This window comes from Rutidosis leptorrhynchoides, chromosome 7, assembly GCF_046630445.1.
Source record: "Rutidosis leptorrhynchoides isolate AG116_Rl617_1_P2 chromosome 7, CSIRO_AGI_Rlap_v1, whole genome shotgun sequence".
NCBI lineage: Eukaryota > Viridiplantae > Streptophyta > Magnoliopsida > Asterales > Asteraceae > Rutidosis > Rutidosis leptorrhynchoides.
Window position 1 is genome coordinate 330,709,590 of NC_092339.1, and position 21,475 is coordinate 330,731,064.

At 32.4% G+C, this 21,475-nt stretch overlaps 2 protein-coding genes across 2 annotated transcripts; both read right to left on the reverse strand.

The window, feature by feature from the left end:
• Positions 1 to 11,593: 11,593 nt before the first annotated feature.
• Positions 11,594 to 14,051, reverse strand: LOC139858109 (pectinesterase-like). The gene is made up of 2 exons (XM_071846963.1): positions 12,933 to 14,051; positions 11,594 to 12,531 (listed from the first exon to the last, which is right to left on the reverse strand). Exons 1-2 carry the CDS (start codon positions 13,915 to 13,917, stop codon positions 11,834 to 11,836), a joined length of 1,683 nt encoding a protein of 560 aa, XP_071703064.1. The 5' UTR covers positions 13,918 to 14,051; the 3' UTR covers positions 11,594 to 11,833.
• A 931-nt stretch (positions 14,052 to 14,982) lies between these two features.
• LOC139857045 (probable acyl-CoA dehydrogenase IBR3) lies at positions 14,983 to 21,377 on the reverse strand. Its single transcript, XM_071845754.1, has 16 exons — positions 21,087 to 21,377; positions 20,443 to 20,577; positions 20,201 to 20,341; positions 19,553 to 19,684; positions 19,259 to 19,444; positions 19,072 to 19,149; positions 18,865 to 18,987; positions 18,641 to 18,739; positions 18,215 to 18,562; positions 17,718 to 17,912; positions 17,321 to 17,463; positions 17,084 to 17,168; positions 16,787 to 16,996; positions 16,318 to 16,470; positions 16,120 to 16,224; positions 14,983 to 15,454 (listed from the first exon to the last, which is right to left on the reverse strand). Exons 1-16 carry the CDS (start codon positions 21,219 to 21,221, stop codon positions 15,263 to 15,265), a joined length of 2,460 nt encoding a protein of 819 aa, XP_071701855.1. The 5' UTR covers positions 21,222 to 21,377; the 3' UTR covers positions 14,983 to 15,262.
• Positions 21,378 to 21,475: the final 98 nt, after the last annotated feature.

Sequence of the window (21,475 nt, forward strand, 5' to 3'; positions counted from 1 at the left end):
GTGTTTTTGGAGGTTGCCGATTGGAGGTGGTGTGGTGGTGAAGGTGGCGGTTTTTAGTGGTTGTAGGGAGGAGGTGGTAGCCGAAAATATTAGAGAGAAGAGAGGTGATTGTGAGGTAATTGTAAATGAATGAGATGATGAAAATGGTCACCTAAACACCTCCTTTTATACTTGAGTTAGAAAGGTTATAGGTCTAGGGGTAGTTTAGGAAAACTTAGGGACAAAGTCAAGATTAGGTTTAGGTTTATGGTGGTGATTATGGCTGAGTTTTTGGAGGGTAAATGGGTAATTTTACCCCCTCCCATTCACGGCTAGGGTTAGGTTAAAGGAAGTGGAACTTTTTCATTTTTGACCTTGTAGTTTGGTTTGGTTAAAATGGTTCCTTATAAGTTCAAGTTTACATGTTTAAAAGTTTTAATTTTTTGAGTTATTACATTTTGTTCACGGAAGTTAATAAGCTTTTATTTTTATCTTTTATTAACTTGTCAATTATTGCACAAAGTTAATTAATATGTTTTACAACTCTTAATACTTATCAATTGTTGATTAAAGTTTAATCATTAAGTTTTAATTATATTGTTTGGGCATTTAATATTGGAAGAAATATAAAATAGAAAAATGAGGGTCGTTATAGTTGGCCTCGGATTCACGAACCTATATTAAGTATATATATTTATATGTTGGTCAATATCTGTCTAACAATTTAGGTCAAGTCGTAGTGTATCACAATCCTAATGCTCGAGACCGACATGCAAAAGTAAACAAAAGTCAACTTGACCCAAAATGACTTCCAAAGCTTATACATGTTTATTATATAACTTAAATATAGTCGTTTTATATATTTAAATATATTTATCAGCTTTTATTAGAGTAAATAATACAAATCATTTATTAATAAATAAAAATTTATATTAAAACTTATATATGATAAAATATACTTTTATATATCTCAAGTAATAAAATTTATAAAGTTCACTTAAAATATAGTGGTATGTATTATTAAAGTAATTATATTACATGTGGTAAAAATATCTTTGTATCACATATTTATTTGATAAAATAATATTAATAATAATAATAATAAGTAAAAGTTGTATTATTTTGTAATAATAATAATTATTATTATTATTCTACTACTAATAATAATGATGATGATATTTATTATAATAAAATGATAATTCTAATCATGATAATTTTAATAATAATGATACTTCTTAATATAAACTGAAATAATAATAATATTTTATATAATAATAATAATTCTATTCAAAATGATAATTTTTAATAATAATAATAATAATAATAATAATAATACTAAAATGATAATAATAATTATATTTTATAATAACAATGATATTCTTATTAAAAATGATAATTTTAATAAAAATGATAGTTTTAATATTAATGACAATAATAAAAATGATAAAAATAATAAAAATGATATTTTTATCTAAATAAATATCTTACAATATTTTAATTTCATCATGATACTTATACTCATTATTTCCTAATCGATTTGTTTAATAGCTTTTAGTCCTCTTTTATATCACATTCATAATAATGATAATATTAATAATCATAATAATTAGATGATACTAATATTAGTTTAATGATAATGATACTAATAATAATAATTATAATAATACTAATGATAATATTAATAATAATAATAATAATAATAATAATAATAATAATAATAATAATAATAATAATAATAATAATAATAATAATAATAATAACGATAGTAATAATAATAACAATAACAATTTTTAATGATAATACTTATATTAATAACGAAAATGATAATAGTAATAATAATAATTAGCTACTAATAATAACGACGATAGTAATAATAATAATTATTTTAATAATAATATAAAAATAAATGATAATTCAGTTGACCATATCTTTTAATTCGTTCATCGAAACTACACGATTTCTAAATGAAAAGTTATTAATTTTTCGCCAGCTTTCCAACGACATGCATATCATATACCTTATTTTAGTAGCATATGTATCAAATTCGTGATTTATCATAAACTATTTAACGACAAAATTAAGCATACAAGCATGCATTAACATATATACTTGAGCACTAGTCAGGGATACACTATTAATATATAAAAGATAAGATATGAATGCTCACGTATCAATATTGTGATTCAATATTGCAGGAAAGTACGTAGACACGATGGAGATGATAAACACTAGGTTTGACTCACGAGCAATACCCCCGAATAATACCCATAACCTCCATAGCTATAACCCATAATTTCCTTAGCCCTATCCCGCTCGAAAAACCCGTTTTGAAATAACTCGCTCGTGACATCGTCGTAATATTTTATGTATAGTACTTAATAATAAGATTAAGATTTATAATAATAATCTTAATAATATTTAATAAAAATATTAATAATAATAATAATATAAATAATATTAATAATACAGAGGGAGTAAGGTTGTATGTGTGTGTGTGTAAACTGAAACGAACTCGGTCGAATTTATAGATGTTTGCTGAAATCCCACCCCATGCGATCGTATGGGCTTTGTGGGTAAATGACATGCGATCGCATGGCCAGCTGTTACGCACAAACTTCGTTTTGTTTTCATTATGCCGACGGTTTTTATTATATAATAATATATATATTTAATTTATATAATTAATTATATATTATATTATATTTACGTGCACAGTTGACTTGTAACATTAGTTCTGATGACTCGTATGTTTACGTTCGACTTATGTCATGGTTTCGGTTTTTCGAACGTTACCTCGTACGCTTTATTAATTTGCATTCTACGTTTCGTGACTCGTACCTTTGTCAAAATATAGATTTAAATCATCAATAAATTATATTATAGAAGTATAACTTGTACATTTGAGTGTTTTGGTCATTTGCTTCTTTAAATCATCGTCTCGTTATTAATATATATATATATATATATATATATATATATATATATATAATAGTATTCTTTTAACTCAATACGTTTTATAACTAAATTAATATTATATTTTGTCACATTGTAAAATATATATATTTTCATTTAAAAATATAAACTTGTACATATCGTATGTAATTGAAATATTTAATAACATAATATTTAGTTTTTCAAAACTAATTATATTTCAAAGTTTATTTAAAATCGTTTAGAAAATATTATAACACGTAACGTTTACACTTTAAAACTTAATTTGTTATCATTCATTTATGTGCTATCATTTATTTAAAAAAAAAACATATCTAAATATTAATCGAATCAAATAACCAATATTACTATCGTTTACTTAACTAATTTGAAATCATATATGATTTCAATATTCATAAACACGTTTTAAATACACGTTGCTAGTTATTTATGTATTTAATTCTAATAATTAATATCCTATTGTATATATTCAAATTATATTATTTAAACAAACATTTTAATAATCAAATTCTATTGAATCGAAAAGCGTTTCCGCACGTTTGGAAAATAGATCAATCGAATATTCTGAAATTCAATTCTCCACTAACTTTTGTCTAGCTTTCGTTATTTGACATTTTATTCCTACTTGCAGATCACTTTACCATTTATTCCGTATATTGTTAAGAAGTAACGATTTCTCAAATCAACGTGGACCTCACAACCGAGACCCCTAATCATATCACAATGTATATGATAATTCAATCATTTGAGATTATCTTTTAATTCCGTCGATAAATATATTAAACATATATAGAAACAATATGTTTACGCAATATATTATACATCTAATACTTTGTTAACGTTTTCAATTAATATAACTATATATTATATATACATATCTATATGCACATAAATGTTCGTGAATCGTCGAGCATTACATGAATATAATTCCAAAACTTTTGAGACTCAATATTACAGACTTTGCTTATCGTGTCGGAAACATATAAAGTTTAAGTTTAAATGAAATGTCTCGTTCATATTGATTATAAACGTTCCATATTAATTGATTTCGTTGCGAGGTTTTGACCTCTATATGAGACGTTTTTCAAAGACTGCATTCATTTTTAAAACAAACATAACCTTTATTTTATCAATAAAGGTTTCAAAAGCATTACGTAGATTATCAAATAATGATAATCTAAAATATACTGTTTACACACGACCATTACATAATGGTTTACAATAGAAATATATTACATCGACATATGTTTCTTGAATGCAGTTTTTACACAATATCATACAAACATGTACTCCAAATCTTGTCCTTATTTTAGTATGCAATAGCGGAAGCTCTTAGTATTCACCTGAGAATAAACATGCTTTAAACGTCAACAAAAATGTTGGTGAGTTATAGGTTTAACCTATATATATATATATATATATATATATATATATATATATATATATATATATATATATATATATATATATATATATATATATATATATATATATATATATATATATATATATATATATATATATATATATCAAATCGTAACAATAGACCACAAGATTTCAAATTTCAACACGCATCCCATACATAGAGATAAAAATCATTCATATGGTGAACACCTGGTAACCGACATTAACAAGATGCATATATAAGAATATCCCCATCATTCCGGGACACCCTTCGGTTATGATATAAATTTCGAAGTACTAAAGCATCCGGTACTTTGGATGGGGTTTGTTAGGCCCAATAGATCTATCTTTAGGATTCGCGTCAATTAGGGTGTCTGTTCCCTAATTCTTAGATTACAAGACTTAATAAAAAGGGGCATATTCGATTTCGTTAATTCAACCATAGAATGTAGTTTCACGTACTTGTGTCTATTTTGTAAATCATTTATAAAACCTGCATGTATTCTCATTCCAAAAATATTAGATTTTAAAAGTGGGACTATAACTCACTTTCACAGATTTTTACTTCGTCGGGAAGTAAGACTTGGCCACTGGTCGATTCACGAACCTATAACAAATATGTACATATATATCAAAGTATATTCAAAATATATTTACAACACTTTTAATACATTTTGATGTTTTAAGTTTATTAAGTCAGCTGTCCTCGTTAGTAACCTACAACTAGTTGTCCAACGTTAGATGTACAGAAAAAAATTGATATATATTATCTTGAATCAATCCACGACCCAGTGTATACACGTCTCAGGCTAGATCACAACTCAAAGTATATATATTTTTGGAATCAACCTCAACCCTGTATAGCTAACTCCCACATTACTGCATATAGAGTGTCTATGGTTGTTCCAAATAATATATACACATGGATCGATATGATATGTCAAAACATTTGCATACGTGTCTATGGTATCCCAAGATTACATAATATATTAGAATACATATATAATACAATATAATTTAGCTAGGATATGATTAATATAGATTTGTTACCAATTTTCACGTTGCTACAACAAGAAAAGTTATCCAATCTTGTTTTACCCATAACTTCTTCATTTTAAATCCGTTTTGAGTGAATCAAATTGCTATGGTTTTATATTGAACTCTATTTTATGAATCCAAACAGAAAAAGTATAGGTTTATAGTTGGAAATATAAGTTACAAGTCATTTTTGTAAAGGTAGTCATTTCAGTCGAAAGAACGACGTCTAGATGACCATTTTAGAAAACATACTTCCACTTTGAGTTTAACAATGATTTTTGGATATAGTTTCATGTTTATAAGAAAAATCATTTTCCCTGAAGAACAACTTTTAATTCAAAGTTTATCATAGTTTTTAATTAACTAACCCAAAACAGCCCGCGGTGTTACTACGACGGCGTATGTCCGGTTTTACAGTGTTCTTCGTGTTTCCAAGTTTTAAATCATTAAGTTAGCATATCATATAGATATAGAACATGTGTTTAGTTGGTTTTAAAAGTCAAGTTAGAAGGATTAACTTTTGTTTGCGAACAATTTAGAATTAACTAAACTATGTTCTAGTGATTACAAGTTTAAACTTTCGAATAAGATAGCTTTATATGTATGAATCGAATGATGTTATGAACATCATTACTACCTCAAGTTTTCTGGATAAAGCGACTGGAAATGAGAAAAATGGATCTAGCTTTAAAGGATCCTTGGATGGCTTGAAAGTTCTTGAAGCATAATCATGACACGAAAACAAGTTCAAGTAAGATTTCCACTCGAAATAAGATTGTTATAGTTATAGAAATTGAATCAAAGTTTGAATATGAGTATTACCTTGTATTAGAAAGATATCTTACCTTGTATTAGAAAGATATCTTACTATAAATAAGAAATATTTATTGAAGCTGGATGATCACTCTACAAGATTGGAAGTAAGCTAGCAAACTTGGAAGTATTCTTGATTTTATGAAACTAGAACTTGTAGAATTTATGAAGAACACTTAGAACTTGAAGATAGAACTTGAGAGAGATTAATTAGATGAAGAAAATTGAAGAATGAAAGTGTTTGTAGGTGTTTTTGGTCGTTGGTATATGGATTAGATATAAAGGATGTGTAATTTTGTTTGCATGTAAATAAGTCATGAATGATTACTCATATTTTTGTAATTTTATGAGATATTTCATGCTAGTTGCCAAATGATGGTTCCCACATGTGTTAGGTGACTCACTAGGGCTACTAAGAGCTGATCATTGGAGTGTATATACCAATAGTACATACATCTAAAAGCTGTGTATTGTACGAGTACGAATACAGGTGCATACGAGTAGAATTGTTGATGAAACTGAACGAGGATGTAATTGTAAGCATTTTTGTTAAGTAGAAGTATTTTGATAAGTGTCTTTAAGTCTTTCAAAAGTGTATGAATACATATTAAAACACTACATGTATATACATTTTAACTGAGTCGTTAAGTCATCGTTAGTCGTTACATGCAAGTGTTGTTTTGAAACCTTTAGGTTAACGATCTTGTTAAATGTTGTTAACCCATTGTTTATTAAATCAAATGAGATGTTAAATTATTACATTATCATGATATCATGATGTATTAATATATCTTAATATGATATATATACATTAAATGTCGTTACAACGATAATCGTTACATATATGTCTCGTTTCAAAATCATTAAGTTAGTAGTCTTGTTTTTACATATGTAGTTCATTGTTAATATACTTAATGATATGTTTACTTATCATAATATCATGTTAACTATATATATATATCCATATATATGTCATCATATAGTTTTTACAAGTTTTAAGGTTCGTGAATCGCCGGTCAACTTGGGTGGTCAATTGTCTATATGAAACCTATTTCAATTAATCAAGTCTTAACAAGTTTGATTGCTTAACATGTTGGAAACATTTAATCATGTAGATATCAATTTCATTTAATATATAAAAACATGAAAAAGTTCGGGTCACTACATTAAATTTGGTCGGAAATTTTCGGGTCGTCACATGCTGATTCCGACTTTAAAGATTTATACAAGTCCTGATAAAATGAGTTAAACGACAAACATCAAATCAAAAAGGCTCCCGCCACATAACTAAATTAAGTTTACAAGTTTTAAGACTCCCATTCGAGTAGATGACCACCAGGCATCATTTGCCTATTACAATTCAAAATATGAGTTTCGACCCACAAGTTTAAATACCAAACAAAAATCCGAGCATGGTGTTTGGGGTTAAACTACCCAAACCTAGGTCGAACTTCAAAAGCAATACACTAGCATAAACATTAAGGAGCCCGCTAGTCCAAGAAAATACCATTGCCTTTATCCACGCCGGAGCCTAAAAATGTAAACAACGAGAGGGTAAGCATAACGACTAGTAAATGCAATAATTATACATATACATATATAACCTACTTACTTGCAATCACTTACACATTACCGCATAAAAGCTAGCAATTCAACAACCATGCAAACATTATGCGCACACTAAAATATCCACAAATCACAACAAGCTAGCATTACCATTAGCATATAGTTCACGATTTAATATGCTAATATAAAATTCACACAACCATGGTTAACCAATCGTACAAGGGAATGGTACTCGCGAATGACCATCGGTGTTCACAACATCCATTAGTGTACTTAGCACCGCGTATCACTAACCCCTGGGTAGTGTAAGACACCGCTACTAACCCACCCTTCACAACAATGTAGTGTCTTAGCACTGCGACTAACCCACATGTCATTAATTTCGGAGTGGTGTCTTAACACCGCAACTAAACCACTCGTCATGTAAATGTGATGCCTTAACACCGCGACTAGCCCACATTTTACACCACACAAATAAATACATTATATACATACACGTATAATTATTCCACTCACCTTGTATCCAAAACGAAGGTAAGCCAACAACTCTTCAACCGTCAACGAAATCACCTATAATATTAATATAAAATCAACACTTATCTAAATGGGACTCTCAACCAGCCCAAATAGACCACTTTGTGCAAAAGTTCACCCATTACCCTCATAACGCCCATCATAGGCCTAACTTACCCATAATCACTAAAACTAGTGACCATGGCATTAATTCACCCAACTACACACCATTTGGTCATTCAAAACTCATTTGACCCATTTCGAAGTTAACACACCCATTTGGATCACCCTTAACCCAAATAACACCCATTTACAAAATCAACAGTGTGTGCTAGTGATTTACAACCATTTAAGACCCGTAAACACTAATTATCACATTTAAAACCCTAGGTTAGTCATTTTTGGGTTCTCATGACCCAGTCACACCCAAAATCCCCCAAATCACCAACAAATGGGTTTTAAGTTCATCACTGGCCCAAACCCTAACCTTTAAACTAATTTAATGTAAGGAAATCAAGATTAGGACTTACCACCACAATCAAAACGTAGTTAGTGACTAGATGAACAACTTTAATACTCGCGCTTAAACCCGAAACAAACTTCTTCTTCCTTGATTTAAGCTTTCTCACACTAGAAATCTCTCTCTCTCTCTCTCTCTCTCTCTCTCTCTCTATCTCTAAACTTGAATTGGAAGAGATAAGGTAGATTAAAAGGGAGTAATGACACCCACCAACTGATCTTGGGGCCTTAAAGTCGTCCACCATGTGAAAGTACTAAAATGCCTCTCTTCAATTTAACTAAACAAAAGAATCACCACCAGACGCTAGCCGCGCCGCACCCTAAAGGGCCGCGCCGCGGCCCCATGCTGAAACAGAAGCCGCCAGCTTTTTATTTTATTTACAAAATGCACATTTCGTACATAGGTTTTACAACTATCAACATCAGACGTGATCTCAATACCCGATATAAGTTACATCATCCGAGACAAAGCAGCTTCATTACTGGGACCAATAAACTCACGCTTCCAATGACATTTCCAGCCATTATTTTCCCTTCTATCCATAACGAGACAATCCTGATTAACATCAAGATGGAACAATCGATTAAATCGAATGCACGGAGGCTCGTCTCCAATCCAAATATCCTTCCAAAATTTGATTTTATCTCCTCTCCCAATCTTAAATCTAATCGGATGCATTAGAATCAAACCAGAATTCTGCGCAGACATATATGAAGTAACCATGCTTCGCCAAATACCCAATCTACCCAAATTACCACCCTTCAAACCACCTGTACTACCGTGAATTGCGGTTATAACATCCGACCATATACCTTTAGGATTCGAATAAAACCTCCACAACCATTTAAACATAAGAGCAAGATTAAAAGCCTTAAGACTTTCAATCCCCAAACCACCATTATCAAAACTTGCCAACACATTTTTTCATTTCACCCAATCAATCTTCTTTTTACCTTCATTAATTACCCCAAAAATTGAACTTCGTATATGCTCCAATTCTTTTAAAACTACTTCAGGACATTTGAAAAGCGAAAGGTAATAAATTCCTAAACTTTCAAGAACCAATTTAATAAGCGTAGTACGTCCTCCAATAGAAAGCATGTTTTATTTCCAATTAGACAATCTAGAACGAAATTTTTTGATCAAAGGTGACCAACTAGAAATCAAGTTCATGTTAACCCCCATTAGCAATCCAAGATACGTAAACGGCATGCACCCACGATTACAACCCACCCGTGATGCAATAGAATCTATCTCCAAATTAGACACACTAATGCCATATACATGAGATTTGGCAACATTATCCATATATATATCAGCCAAAGGCTTCGAATGCCGTTTCATGGTGAATTTTTTTTTTGAATGTCGTTTTTGAAGTCAATGATTGCCCACGTGGGAGCTTCAAATTTGTTGGAGTATTTCTTATTATTTTAATATATGTACAGAATATATATACTGTAATAGCCCGACCATGTTTCGCTTTGTACTCTAGCCCAAGGGCATATTCGTAATTTCGTACTTGATGTGAAATTTAATTTCAACACCTGCCTTGCATGTGAGGTACTATATATTCTATTTATCTTACATTCTATATAACAAAATATGGATACTTTTTTTAATATGTTTAATTTCAACAAATTTTCAATTTGGTAAAAGGTTTGAATTGTAATTTTATGTTTTGATATACATGTCGTTTCATCCAATTCAAGGAAGAAAAAATTCAATTGAGTGATAATTTAAACGTAATACTTGTAAATACTTAGGGGCAAAAGCTATAATTGCAATCTAATTTGGGGACTATAATAATGTAATTTTCTAATTTAATTTAATAATTATTAAATACAACTCACTCAATATTTCAACGATATTTATCTATTTTTTCGTCGCGAGTTAGGTTTATCCGTTATCACCGTTCAACTCGAAATTATTATGCACAAAACGCAACTAACTATATTCGAAACGGAGTTGTTTTTTTAAAAGGAAAACATCTATATATAAATAAATAAATAAACCCAACTTATAATAACGAGTGGATTGCTACACCAATTGGTAAGTTCAAGAGTTGGTAAGAGAAATGGCATGGGTTCAAGTCATTTTGGCCCGTTTTATCCTTTTTCTTGGCAAGTTTTTTCTTATTCTCGCTCAATCTTAGTTTTATGAAACATTTTAGAATATTCCTCCGCAACACGAGGAGCATCGTAATATTTGCATATCAACATCCAGTTGTAAAAAATCGCAGAGCGCAGCGAAGCGCGCACCTCCTATTTCTAGTTTATTATAAGACCGAGGCTATGTAAAAAAAAATTAAGAATGCGCATAATATTTCTAATATATTCCTCATCCCACTCAGATAATAACAAAGCATCATTCGCATAAAATAAGTGTGATACCTTATAATTAGATGTACCAAACACATGCGCCTCTAATCAAGTTACATAATCAAGTTACATAGGATAATTGCTCAAGTCGAAAAAAATACGGATGATTGTTACACTTCTCTAGTTATATATTGGTAATCCATAAACAACTTTACGTTCAAAAAAGTTGATGAACCTCTTTTTTGGGGGGCAAAATCTAAAGTAATTTTGAACATAAAATTAGTAAAGATTACTCTGTCCCAAACTTTTCAAAAGTTTAACCAAACAAAAGGTTACATACAAATCCAGTATCCAGTATAGTTATCAAATGAACTAAAAAATTAGTATCAAATAACCAGATAACTAGATTTATATATGGACTTTAAACTCAAACTAAAAACACGGCCATGAATCAAGGAGACAAAAACCACAACTGATACTAATACTGATTCATAATAGTAAAAGTACTGTGAAACACCAATACCAAATAACACTAACTTAAAGTAACTAGTAAACCAACCAATAAACTCAACATCGACTCTATCGAACTAGATCAGACTCTGATTTTAACTCACCGTTGTTGCTTCTGTTGTCGAAGACTATACCGTACATGTTGTGTCAGAACGATGATGATATCAGCAATTAAAGGATGCAATTTCCATTTTTTACCCAAAAAAAATTAGTAACAAAATTAGACTTTCATCATGTCAGGTTCATAAGGGACACCAGTTGCCTTAATCCATAAATCTCCTAGCATATATTTCCCTGGTGTGTATTTACTAGCCTCTTGAGGACTTATTTTTTTAATACCTTTCCATTTTACCCTTTGGGCTGTATTAGCACCAGGCCCTTTATTATTAAGCTCACCATAGTAACACGTGTCGAGCCCAAATGTTCCGGCCCAAGGGGACCACCCTTCGGGTGCAATGTGTTTATCGATAAACGACTGCATAATAATGGTTCTCGAGTATTCTTTCCATGGGCGACCGAGGTAAGATTTTGGCAATGGGTTGGTAGCCATGTAGGCTGGCTCAGCTAAGATTTTGCAGCCGTCGAGGACTAAAATACCCTTTGAGTTGCGGTCCTTTCGTCCTTGGGCCGTCACCATGCAAGCTTGATTGTCTAGAGGCTTCCGGACAATCATCTTGCAGTCTTGGAAAACGGCTGCTGCGTCACCAAAGATGAAATCTATGGTTCCCGTGATGGTGCATTGGCGGTAAAACTGACGGTATGAGTGGGCGTAAAGGGTGTCTTGGTATCCGTCCATTGCACAGTTGTGAAAAATCGCCATGTCACTAGATACACGAAGCGCGACCGCTTGATGCTTTTGTGGTCCCGCGGTGTTCTCAAAACCTATGTCCTTCGCCATGAAATTATCTCCGTTTACCGCTATTTCAGTTCAACAACAAAAATTAGACCCAAAAAAGTGACAATTCTTTTTAAAAAAACTGAGTGTCGGTAGAAATTCTCAAGCATTCAACCACTAGACAACCAACCAGGGGCGGACCTATTAAGGGTCAACGGGGTCGGCCGCCCCCGACGACCCAAAATTTTTTCGGTGTATTTATGTCTTAAAGTTCGACGTTTAGTGTATTTATATGTTAAAAGTTGACATTTTGCCCCCACTTGTTTTTTTTTTTTTTTTTTTTTTTTTTTTTTTAATTTCTAACATCTTGCACCCGTCGTATAAATTCCTGGATCCACGCTGCTACCAACCCTTGGGGTTGACTGCGCTAACGTTTATTTGACCATTTTATTTTTCGTGCAGTAGGCGCGCGAAACAAACTTACCAACGGTGGCGGTCTTGTATGTAGTGATTCCATCGTTGTAACCTATGTTTCCGGTGATTCTAGTTTTGGTTGGACCTTCACCAATAAAAATGACATTATCAACCCTTCGGGGTACGTCAACGGATTCCTTGTATATACCTTGTTTGATTAGTATAACAAAGGGTTGAGCATTCTTTGCGGGCACGCTCCTAACCGCATCCATAATGGTCTTAAACTTTCCCGAACCATCTTTAGCCACAACTGCATTAGGCTTCAACTTTTTTGGATCAACATTGAGTAATACTCGCCTCTCATCTTTCACCCACCACGCATCATCGTTTGGACCCTTGTCTAACAACCTCCGATTGGTCCCGGTTAACTGAACCTCTCCAAGTAACTCACCAACAACATTAACCATCGCGAGCCCGTTACTTGTGAGTTTCCAACCCAAATTCAATAACTGCTTCATCTTCTCACCCGCTTCACCACTCGTGTTCTTGAACCCCTCACGACACGTTTCTTGATACGTTAACGAACCACTTAACCAAGTCTTAAGATCATCAACATATTCCTCCATCTTTGCAGCATCAAAATTATCAAGCTTTTTGAAAGATCTATTAAGATCATCAATGGATTTATTAAGAACCTCTTTACATTGATCTAATGCCATTGAAGCTCTAGGGTCCTTAGCCAATTCTTTCAAGGTCGTCGAATTATCCATAGCCATTTGAACCTCTTTTATCGCCGAATTAAAAACTAGTTTCACGAGCTCTTTAGGGTCGCTTGTGTCGTTTGCGTTGGCAAGACTTTTATGACATGATTTTTGGTAATCGGTGTGTTGGCATAACGAGTCGACGGCCTTATTGGTTGTGGAGATTGACTCATCGTGTGCGGGCTCATTTGAACCGGTGAATACTTTCATAACAATGACAGCACCCATCACTATTGCGGCTAATAAGACGACACCGAGTCCGATCATGGTGAACTTTTTCTTCACATCGTCCATTTTTGTTATATTCAAAATCTACTATATACGTACCTAAATATTAATATACCAAAGAAATGAAAAATATACAAGAAATAATGGAATCTATCTATGAGCTATAGTGTCCTTTGGAACCCTATTTGCGTATTGGTTTAGGTCATGTAACAAAATTTTTATGTATCTTAGTTATCAAAAGGTTGAATCTTGTTAAGTATTCTGTTATGACAATCTGAGGTTTAGAATCAATGGGTTAGATATTTACAAGGTGGATATTATCACTGGATTATTCAAATCTTACTATAGTTGGCATTAATATTTGTATAGATATTTGTAACATTAACGTTGACTTTAATATATCTATATCTTTATATATCTATATATGTACAGTAATAAGTATAAAGTATACAGTGCTGTCTAACAATTTAAAGGCCCTAGACGAAAATAAAAATGAGCCCACATAATGTTAGATTAATAACACACATATACGTTAAAATTTTTGACTACGCATAAAAAAATAATACTCCCATTTATCAATTTATTTACTTACATTGTATTTAAATATTAAAAATAAGGTATTTTAACTTTAATTGGCAATTTTTTATTTGATTTAATTAAATATATTGAGAAAAATATTTACATATTCAAAATTTTGGGCCCTCAAAATTTTTGGACCCTAGCAATTGCCTATCTTGCCTATGCTCAAAGACACCTCCTCTGAAAGTATACAATCATTATATGAAACTTAAAAGTTTTGTTTGGGGATATAGACAAATCTTATTAGTTAAATCATAATCAGATTTTATTAAACCAGTGCACTAAATTTAGAAAAATTGAAGATGCATATGATTATATACGGTCACAAGATGATTGCACATACACAAATGCAAATTTAGAACTACAAATTTTGAGTAGTTTTGCCATACCCATTTTGTCACTTTCAATCATAAAAAAGTAGATCCTAAACCAATTTCATATAATACTAACAAGTGACTAAAAGTAACTTATAACCCCCTAACAATCATCTAGGACAAGACTTATAATTTGTTAGTGATTATTATTATTATCTTTACCATAAAAATTAAAACTGCGAAATATACAAACCTTGGAAACTGAATGCAGACCATATCTGTTTCTGTTACTGATTATATTAAAATATTTATACAGCATTTAACTATAACAAGTTTTATGAGTACAATTAACAAGTAGTAATAACAACTTTTATGTTACAAAATCATTTATTGGGTATATATCTCTCATGCACAATAGTTGAACTCTTCATCAGCAAATCATAACTAAGTTTCATTGGATTAATCGTTTACCTCGACATCTTTGTTCTTCAATTTATTGTTGAACGATTCTTGAAACTTCAAAGTTTAGCTCTCCTTAATTCTAATTTAGCAATTGTCCCCAAATGAACTTCATCTGGCCCATCAGCAATTCTAAGAGTTCTAGCCCCAGCCCAAAGATGGGACAAAACCGTGTCTCCTGATACGCCAGCTGCACCATGCACTTGTATTGCTGTGTCGAGCACTCGTAAGGCCATATTTGGAGCTGCTACCTGTTCCATATTATATAAACATGAATCACATATGAAACGCCAAAGCAGTTAGCTTTTAGAAATTTATATACCATGTACTCCGTAAACTTATAACATTAACTAATTGAGTACCCTGTGTATATTTACTACCAAGACAAAAAAAAATAAAAAAAATAAAAAAATAAAAAAAATTAAAAAAAATTCAGTGTATCCCAATACTTGCACAACATAAAGTTGTACATGGCGGCCGTCACGGCTGACTAGTTGGCTCATTTCGCTCAAAAACGTCTAATAAGATGGTCAAAGCTAAAAAGTTGGGACAAAGTTAGTCAAAGCCAGTCTGAGTCAGTCAAAGTCAAGGTGGGTCAAAGTCAAGGTGGGTAATGGTTAGGTCAAATTTTTAATATTTTTTATACTCATATTTTGTGCCATATAAATATGTTTAAAATACTTACCTGTGAAATATTTATATCTTACCAAAAGTCAACGTTAGTCAACGTTCAACTAGTCTCCGACTCAACCCCGACTCGACCCGACCGACTCGTCGTTATCTCGCAAATTTTCCAACCTTGACACGACAAAAACAATTATTAACCAAACGAATTTACCAACTAATATGCTTACCTAGAAAAAAAATGTAATTTCTCATTATCTAAAATACCAAATGCTAGAGGACAACATGTTACCTTGGCCATCGCAAGGGCCCCGCGTGCTTTCTTGTTTCCATGTCGATCAAGTTGGTCTGCAGCTTCAAGAACTAAAAGTCTTGTACTCTCTAGTTCTATTCGACACTGCATTGAAAGGTTTTTAAATTGTAACGTAGGAGCAAGCGACAATATAGCAACAGGAATAAAAAAAACAAAAAACCTTATTCCAGTTATTACCTTTGCCACGTCAGTAACAAACGATCCATGCTGCGCGATTAATTTCCCAAACGTTCTTCTTTGAAGTGCCCTATGAACCATTAACTGCATCGCACGTTCTGCAGCACCTATTAATCTCATGCAGTGATGCAACCTCCCAGGACCCAACCTACCCTGTAATTACAAAGACCCGTTTATAAATGATATAAACCATTTGGTCATGGCTCATGATATTTCCACTCACTTTTTTAATAAATCCACTAATATCTGACAATAACTACTTGTACTATGTACATAAATAGTTGTACACGATGACTGGATCTATCAAAATAGTGAGTGAAAATATATTTGGCCGTTGGTTGCCCAATCCACTAATATCAGACAATAACTACTTGTACTATGTGCATAAATAGTTGTACATGATGAGTGGATCAATCAAAATAGTGAGTGAAAAGATATAATTGGCCTTTGGTTATACTGTTACAATTACCTGCGCAATCTCGAATCCACGTCCCTCGCCCAAAAGGATATTTTTGGCGGGAACACGAACATTCTCGAATGACACCTCAGCGTGCCCATGAGGTGCATCGTCAAACCCGAATACTGGCAGATGTCGAAGAACCGTCACACCGGGAGTATTTATATTCACCAGAATCATAGATTGTTGCTTATGAGTCGGTGCATTAAAGTCGGTTTTTCCCTGGATTTTATCATGTGGCCAAAATGAGTCAAGTCCTTGAAGGTACCATATTTGACTTTACAAAGTCAAACAACAATTATAACTAACCATAAGTATAAGGAGTTTACATCTTGGATCCATGGCTCCACTTGTCCACCACTTCTTTCCGTTCATAACATACGTATCACCTTCTCTGTTCATGGAATTTACAGTTTATAAACATGTAAGCTAAATACTGTTAATTACTGTGTCTGATTAATTGTTAATGCTGTTAATATTTTGTAAAGTATGAGAAACATCTTATGATATTATAATTACAGTAACCGTTGTTTCTGGAGAATATACCTTTTTATAGAACACTCTATGTTAGTTGCATCAGAAGAGGCAACTTGAGGTTCGGTCATTGCGAATCCGGATCGAATCGTTCCATCAAGCAATGGAATAAGCCATTCTTGAAGTTGTTCGTTGTTGCCATAGCGCAATAATACCTAAAATAATTGGATAATAACACAAAGATACGAGCTTTATTGCACGTTGCAGAAGACATATTCTATACATTTCAGTCAAAATACAGTTTATACATCACGTTAAATCAATTAGTAACAGAAACTGTTACTAATTCACTCAGCCCATTTTGTTACCTTCTTATCATCATATATAGGTTCTTCATTTATGATAAAATGTTATTCAGGAAAATCATACAATTTACAATCATTCTTTTATTTAGGGTTTGACATTTTACCTCCATATTTCCGGTATCAGGTGCACCACAATTGAACACCTGTGGGACCCATAAAGAACGACCCATGATCTCACAAAGGTATCCGTATTCAAGATTCGAAAGTCCAGCACCCAATTGGTTAGGATATCCCATTCCAATAGCATTATCATCTCTCCCTTCAAAAAGTACTTCTCTTGCCCTTGCAGCACTATCAACCTGCATATATCAAGTAATAAAACAACGAATTAGATTTTAACATAGAAAATTTCAGTTCATCACATAGATACCATTGCATCGAAGTTGCAAAAATCACTACTCGGGGAGTACTCGGAAGTTGACCAAGTTTGACTTTTACTGATTTTGTCTGAAATTTGACCGATTTTCGGTATAATCCCGAATTTTGACCCATTTTAGCAGGTAATCCCGAGTTTTGGCTGAGTTTAACCTAATTTGACCGACTTTGACCAAGTGCAACACTGCCTTGCATACAGTATATACAGCAGGGAAACACGTATTACGGGTATGAAAAGGTTCCATAGGCCTTCTTGCTTTGCAATCTCCTTCAACTTTTCCTCTTGCGGGTGAATCGTCCATCGCATCGAAGATTGAGCAAGCTTACTGAACTCGGGTTCCATCGGATATATACGTTCCTCCATGAATTTAATTAGTTTTTCTCGTAGCTCCTTAACCTTTTTGTTGGGAACAAATCTCCCTCCCTCTTCAAAATCTTCATTTATCTTACCCTTTTTGTATTTGGAGTTTTGTGACAGAACAGCTTCCCTTTGAATATAAGACCAGGCAATTTGTATAAGATCGTTGGCTTTTTCCGCTGCATCTTCAGCACGCTTTCCACCCGATGCATTACCCTAAATTCACAAAAAAAAAAAAAAAAACTTACATGAGTCATTTTAAAAGACTAGAATATAAAACTTGATAGAAAATACCATAATATATCTACTGTGGACACCAGCTAAGATCGATGCACCCTTGAAAAGAGAAAATGCAACATAAAATTTCCATCCGGAGACAGGCCATGGTTTTCCCTAAAATGCATACAAGTAACGTTAATTAATAAACTCGTGAATAATATAATGCAAATTATTATATTATAATTAGTAATTAATATTAATATTAATATTAATATTAATACTATCTGCAATGATCTTACAGCAGCTGAGCAATAGTCGGTCAGATACTCTTCTAACAAAGGAATACCTTCTGGAGTATCAGTAATTTCAAAACCGTTATTATGTTTCACTTTATTATCCTGTGAAATATCTCCAATATACATCTGCATAAAAAAACCAGAAATTTATATTTACTGCAAATATATGTTTAGTAAAATATATAAGGCGAAACAATAATAATAGTTTACCAGACAATTGTGTGCAACATCACACATCTGATTTCCAAGAGTGGATAGCTCCCAATCAAGAATTCCAATCACTCGATCCTGCATTTACAATTTACAAATTTAAACAAACGATCGAAATATTAACAGTCAATACACGAGAAAAAGTTATATATAAAAAAAAGAATGATTATAAGCAGCAAAGAAGTACCTCAACAGGATGAAAAACTAGATTATCGATCCGAAAATCACCATGCACTAAACCTGATGTGCTTCCGGAAGAATCTTCCGGAGGAATATTCTGACGCAACCAATCAATCAATTTTAACATTTTCGGGTTTCGTTCAGACTTTCCTTCACCAGTAGAAGCAACGTATTGATTTGCCCACCTTTCAACCTGACATATTTCATATTTACGTTTATGATACATGGATCAATTACAGAAAAGCAAATAAAGGAAGAAAAGCAAATAAAGGTTAACACTTGATGACTTAAAGTGACGTACCTGCCGCTTACAATAGTCGTTGCGTCGACCATAGTTTCCCAGACCGATTATGTCAACATCAGCAGAATGAATAGAAGCCAAAGCTTTTGCAGTTGCTTGATATAAAGCCCTCCTCCTACTGGGTGCTACACCCTTATATGAAATAAATACACACAAATTTTATGCATAAGTTGGGCAACGGTCAAAAGTCGGGTCAAAAGTCGAGAAAAGTCGCTTCAAAGTCGGACAACGTCGGTCAAAAGTGGACTTTATGTCTGGCCTTGTTCTGGTAATAACGAAAATCCAAAGCCCATTTAAAAATTATCCGGGAAAAACACCGACTTACATTGTATCCCACAAAGATAAATCAATATATAAACAATAAGTATGGAAAACATATAAAAAAACCTATACATTATTTAAACGAAGACCATATCATCTTATTTGTAAATCATTTATTTTTTTAAATATTTATGTATAAATTATTAATGTTGGAAATATTTATATTCAAATTTAGAAGTCGACGTTGGCCAACAGCCGTATCGAGCGACTCGACTTTCAAGATCCTGACCAAATCGTGTCCGTCTCGTACCTTTTGCAACCTTGCATATAATTAAACATAATGCACCCACAAGTTAAAAAATAAGGGAACTACTGGAGTGAACATACAGGTAGCATGGGGTCTAAAAAAATTCGTCCCTCCAAAAACTCCATAATGTAGAATGGAGTTCCAATGACACTTGAATCGGTACACAAACAATACACTTTTGGAACAGGAACAAGTGTATGAGTACCCAACGCATGAAGCACCTACGACATTTAAACCACAACATAAATTTCGAGATTAATCATATACTGTGTAAGATTAAATGCTCACAAGTGATTAATGTAGTCATAATGTAATATAGTACCTGAAATTCTCTCTCAACGGCATGAGCAGATTGAAGAAGTTTACCAGGGGGCTTCTTTCTCAAAACGTACCTTTTAACTACAGGACCTGACTGGATCTCTATAAGATATGTTGGGTTCGATTGACCATGTCCAAACTGATCAACAATAAACAGTAGATATCTAAGTACTCCAAAAGTTATACTTCAAAATTTACATTGAAAGCGAAAATCCGAAAACGAAAGTAGCTTATGGTATCGATGTGTAACTATATTCACGTATATAGCGAAAAGTTACTGCACGATCATTCGCTGATGGTGCACAACTTTTCGGGATGCACGAAGATGATGCGTCTAAACAGTAGAATCATTAAAAGTTTATTTCTTTTTGTTTTTTTAACATTTTAAGCATTCATATCTGATCCTACTAATAAGTAGTAGTTCAGTGTCATAGACTCATAACAACTTTGATAGCTAAATTGAAGATCAATACAGAACCCTAAAATTTACAATTCACAAACTTACTGGATTATAAACACATATAGAGACAAATACAGAACCCTAAAGTTTACAAATCAAAATAAATTACTTTTCCTACAAGTTAATTCATAATAATAAAAAGAAAAAACAAACAAATACAAATCAAATTAGCTGTATCTTTTCTATACCTGAGAAATTGAAAATTGAGAAGATGAAATAGGGAAACCTGCAACATGAATGGAACAATAACGAAATAAGGCATCGTAGTCAAATTCATGTGATGAATTAACTTTTACAACAAGCTCAGCAGTATGTTGAGCCATTCCTTTATTTTAATTTCTAGATGAAATTATAAGCAGTCAGTGCGTCTATAAATCAACAATTGAATTTGCTTTGTTAGTATCAAACTATCAAAGTAAAAGAAATTTAGTTAAAAGAAATATGCTGTGTATATACTGACGCCTTTTAGTATAAATTTTACGAAGTAAATAATTTTTTTGTTTTTGGGGTGTGTGTGTCTGGAGCTGAGTTTGAAACTGGAGTTGAGGTTATTTTGAAGCGAGAGGTCATTGTGTTT

What these genes read in the sequence shown, in the direction of transcription:
- LOC139858109 (XM_071846963.1), bottom strand. Translation starts at nt 13,917, where the DNA reads ATGGACGATGTGAAGAAAAAGTTCACCATGATCGGACTCGGTGTCGTC. An exon ending in ATACAAGACCGCCACCGTTG is followed by an intron (nt 12,532 to 12,932) that starts GTAAGTTTGTTT and finishes GAACTGAAATAG; the next exon opens with CGGTAAACGGAGATAATTTC.
- LOC139857045 (XM_071845754.1), bottom strand. Translation starts at nt 21,221, where the DNA reads ATGGCTCAACATACTGCTGAGCTTGTTGTAAAAGTTAATTCATCACAT. An exon ending in TTTTAGACCCCATGCTACCT is followed by an intron (nt 19,685 to 20,200) that starts GTATGTTCACTC and finishes ATTTCATATAAG; the next exon opens with GGTGTAGCACCCAGTAGGAG. An exon ending in TCCACAGTAGATATATTATG is followed by an intron (nt 18,563 to 18,640) that starts GTATTTTCTATC and finishes TTGTGAATTTAG; the next exon opens with GGTAATGCATCGGGTGGAAA.